Below are 4,129 nucleotides of genomic sequence, written 5' to 3'. Positions count from 1 at the left end.
CCTCATGTTCTCGATAAATCAGTATGTTCACAAATGGAGAATTAAAGCTTCCTTTGCACCTTCCATCTGAAGGAATAAAAGGAAAGAGAGGGAGACCCTTCCAAGTGCTGCTCCTGTTCCAAAAGGCAACACCAGAAGCCAACTTTCCCAAGGGATGTGAATCTACTGTCCTGGTTTCGCTGGGACAGAGTTAATGTTCTTCCCAGCAGCTGGAACAGCTGTGTGCTGGGTTCAGTGTGGGATCTGTTATGAGAAGAATGTTGATAAAGTATTAATGTTATTAGTACTAATTAGTACTAATGTTATTACTAATAGTATCGTGTGTCACTTACACACTGCTGAGTGCACCCCCTAATGTTTCACCTTGTCCAGGAGTTAATGTTTCTGATGGTGGAAGAGATGGAGAGAAATAATTCTATATTTTCAGGCTCATCCTACCCTGAACTGCAGCAGTGTACCCTTCCCAGCCTGTTCAACAGCCTGATAAAGCTGCTACCAGCCCAGCTGGGATTTAGGCAAGTGGTCTGACTCACTTCACAACATGCTAGCAAGCCCCTAAGTTATCTAGGGCAGTTCTTACCTATTCCTCTAAAATATAAGGTATAAGGAAATAAGTAGCCTGGAGTCGATAGAAGAATTTAATTCAGTTGTTGGGCTCTGCTGACAGAAGCCATGAAATTGCAGCTTGAACCGTTTTTGAACAGCAGCCTCATTTTCATTCAAAAGACTGATAGTTTTTATTGAAGCATTAACAGCAAGTGCCATGGTTAAGGCTTCTCCAATAAAGCAGCAGTAAGAAAATCCTTGTTTTGTACTTTATTTAAATTTATGCTGCACAATAAATATTTTTTAACCTCTTTTTTTTGTAAGCTTGCTTAATAAAAATGTATTTCTAGAATGTGGACATTCAATGTCAGCTGTAGCCTTATCAAACCTGATCAGGCTGAAATCACAGATTCTAATCGCAATGCTATCAAAGGTGGGTTTTTTTCACTTTACAGAAAAATACCTGGACAAGCAAATTATCTGTACTAGTACAATCAAGAACAGATAAGCATCAAGAAAATTTAGACCAGCTGAGACAGTTTCAGAAGGCTGTATTAAATAAATTACCTCCAAGTCTTAATTATTATTCACTCGTCCTTTATATACTGAGTACATACAGAGAAAGGGACATCCAGCAAATAAGCTTCAGCCACAGCCCAGCATATGCAGAATATCAACATTTTAAGACTCGGTCTGTAAAGCCTGGCACAGAGACCGCCGCTGTCGTCAGACCAACAAGATGACACAGGAAAAGGCAGAGGAAGAAAGAAGATGGGAAAGCACCGAGGCAGGAAGGAACGACCAAGAGCTGCTTAAGAAGCCAAGATCAAAAGGAAAGGCTTGTGCTCATTTTCCAGCCGTACAGAAAGCCTCAGATTTGCAGTTAATGCATAAAATCTTTCATCTTAGTGCCTCGGACATCTATCACTTCCCATCTTCTCTGTGTTTCTTACACGTTCCACAGGAGAGTGTTGGGGACAAGCAGCTCAGGATGTCCTGGGGGCTGAAGGTTTTGCCTGCTGGCGAAGCTGGCTGAGTAATGGTGAGAGGGCAGTTGGTCACCTTCATTGTATCTGTGTATAACCACAAAAAACTATCCAGAAAATTATCCCAGAGGAGTGACAACCCAGAACTGAAACCGCAATCCCGGGAGAGCCAGAGCCCGAGCCAAAGCCAGAGAGAGCAAGAGAGGAAGAGCCCCTCATGGATCTCCTGCCCATGGGGGACAGGAGATGGAACAGCCCCTTGGCAGAGCCAAATGCCCATGGAGCTGATCCATGGCAATATTCCTCACCCCCTCCTTAGGTCTTCCACTTGTAGACTGGCAAAATACAAAGTCCTTCAACTTCCAGCGACAATTGGAAACATTAGTACATTATCAAACTTCATCTCCTACCAAGCCCCAGCTGAACCCAAACCCCAGCGCTGTTCCAGCTGCTGAACAGAACCAGCTCTGGCCCAGCTCACACCAGGACACTACTTATGCCTTTCAGTGCTGCCCTTGAATCGGAGGTGTTCAGAGGAGAAGCGGTGGGGAGTGTGCAGCAGGAGCAAGAGGGAATAGCTAGAACTGCTGCACTATTTGTCTCTCACATTACAGTTGCAAATGCCTCGTATTCATGAAGTGTGATCATATTATTGGACAAAAATGGAATAGTAAAACCAGCAAGAGACCTATTAAAATAAAATAATTGTACTGAGCTGCACTCAGCTGAAATCAAGTAGCTGAAGAATGCATCTTTCATTTGCAATGTGTCTTGGAGGAAAAAAGAAAAAGTGCTTACTAACAAGCAGCATTATTTAATGGCCTTTTAAATCTCTTTTTAGGAAAACTTCCTTATTGTTTTGATCTGAAACATCATTTAAAGTAACATCCACCTTCACAGAATCCCTTGAGGCAATTATTGGCCTTTCTGATCGTGCCTTGCTGTATTAGTTCTGCCCGTGTGTTTGCTTTATGGGAGCTTCCAGAAGCAATTTTCCTCAGAGAAGAAAATGCATAAATCCTTGAAGGTTAACTTGGGAGAACTCTGGCTTTGCTGGATGCATAAGGAATTTCAATTGCCTTCTGAAATCATAACCCTCTGAAGTCTCAAGCAATCACTCTGCCTACGAGTCATGTTTTCTCTCCCTTTCAAAGGGAGGAAAGAGATGTACAGATGATGCATTGGTGCAGAGGTGCCATTAAAAGGGACCAGCCAACAAAAGCTGTGGCTTAGGTAAGTTCCAGCTTCTCTGTAAAGATTCCTCTCTCCTTTGCTATATGCAGCATCCAGGTTTTTTTTAAACACAATTTCACATGGGTGAAAAATCTTAAAACTTCCTTCATTCACGCCATTCCCACCTGTCGATGCCAGGTGACTACACCCCTTCCCACCCAGCCACTCAGCTGGTGGCTAGACTTGTTCCATCATGCAGCAGATTTAGTTAGAACTAATGAGGGAAACACAACATTTTACTTTTGCTGTGCCTGGAAGTATTCTGTATTTTCACGTTTCCTGTTCCCCTGCAGCTTTTCAACCAGCATGCCCAGTGGGTGCCCTTAGTCCCAGCAGAAGTGCTTGTTCATCCCATTACAAGGGATAGTTGTGAACAACCCAGGAACCAGGTGAGAGCTGGAGTTGTGAGGAAACAGCTTGAGAAGAGAGTTTACCTACCATGTTGACAGCATCCTGGTCAAAGGGGTTCCACTCGATGTTCTGAGGATAATGGGCTAAAACTTTGGATTTGAAGGTTCTTCTTAAGGGACTCTGGTCGAAATTCTCTCCTGCAACAAATGAAGAAATAGTGACCTGTCACAGCAGTGAGGCTTCAGGGGGAGCTGGCCTGGGCAGCTTGCCTTCACTTTGGTGGGGTTTTGGGGGGTTTTTTGGGGTTTTTTTGTTTGGTTGGTTTATTGGAGTTTTTTAAATTATTTTTGTGAAATGTGAAGGGCATTTTCACTCCCAACAGATGTACTACTTCTGAAAGAGTAAGAGAAAAGATGCACATTCAGTCTGATCTTACCCTCCTTCCCACAAAAGGAACTTCCTACAGTTGCAACACGGATTCCAGCTTCGTATTTACTGCATGGAAATTTATTGTTAAAAGAAAAAATACTGCCGGAGTTTTATAGAAAAAGACGCTGCAATCACCTGAATTCTCCACCTTCCCACACAGCCTGAATATCTAGAGATACCTTTACTCAGGTGCTGAAGGAGCACTTCCTCTCAAGTTTGTTAGAAACTATCTTACGGTCAATAAAAAGTATGAGCACCTCTCAGCTATTCTAAATTATTCAATGACTCATTATAGATCTTTTTTTCTATCACAAATCCTGTGTGAAGATTAAACATTTTTTTTTCCTACGTCACATTTCAAGGACAGACTTTTTCCACACAAAGAATCCAGCAAGAGCAGAGAGGAAGATGGAAATTAGATTTCAAACAGAAATGCTCCCAGTTATCAGCAGACAAATAGCTTATTTCACAGTGATATTGTTATGGAGTTTCCACCATTGCATTGCCTACAGCATGCAACACAGTAATCAAAATAAGAAGTTCTTAAAAATCTATTAATTATATTACCATCTACTACACTTTGT

The 4,129-nt window shown here is 42.2% G+C and overlaps 1 protein-coding gene across 1 annotated transcript in view; it reads right to left on the bottom strand.

Annotated features, from left to right (window-relative positions):
- LOC104533052 (DENN domain-containing protein 5B) overlaps positions 1-3,338 on the bottom strand; it is a gene marked incomplete at both ends in the record, with an annotated part of 4,980 nt that extends 1,642 nt beyond the window's left edge. Inside the window, one exon of the mRNA XM_010178413.2 lies at positions 3,204-3,338. Within this exon, the coding sequence (XP_010176715.2) occupies positions 3,204-3,338 (135 nt within the window). The remainder of the gene's footprint in view (positions 1-3,203) is intronic.
- Positions 3,339-4,129: the final 791 nt, after the last annotated feature.

The sequence above is a fragment of the Antrostomus carolinensis genome, unplaced genomic scaffold (assembly GCF_000700745.2).
Source record: "Antrostomus carolinensis isolate BGI_N321 unplaced genomic scaffold, ASM70074v2 scaffold32951, whole genome shotgun sequence".
In the NCBI taxonomy this organism is placed as follows: Eukaryota; Metazoa; Chordata; class Aves; order Caprimulgiformes; family Caprimulgidae; genus Antrostomus; species Antrostomus carolinensis.
The sequence above is the reverse complement of the archived record's forward strand: the minus strand, read 5'-3'. Positions and strand labels throughout refer to the sequence as shown.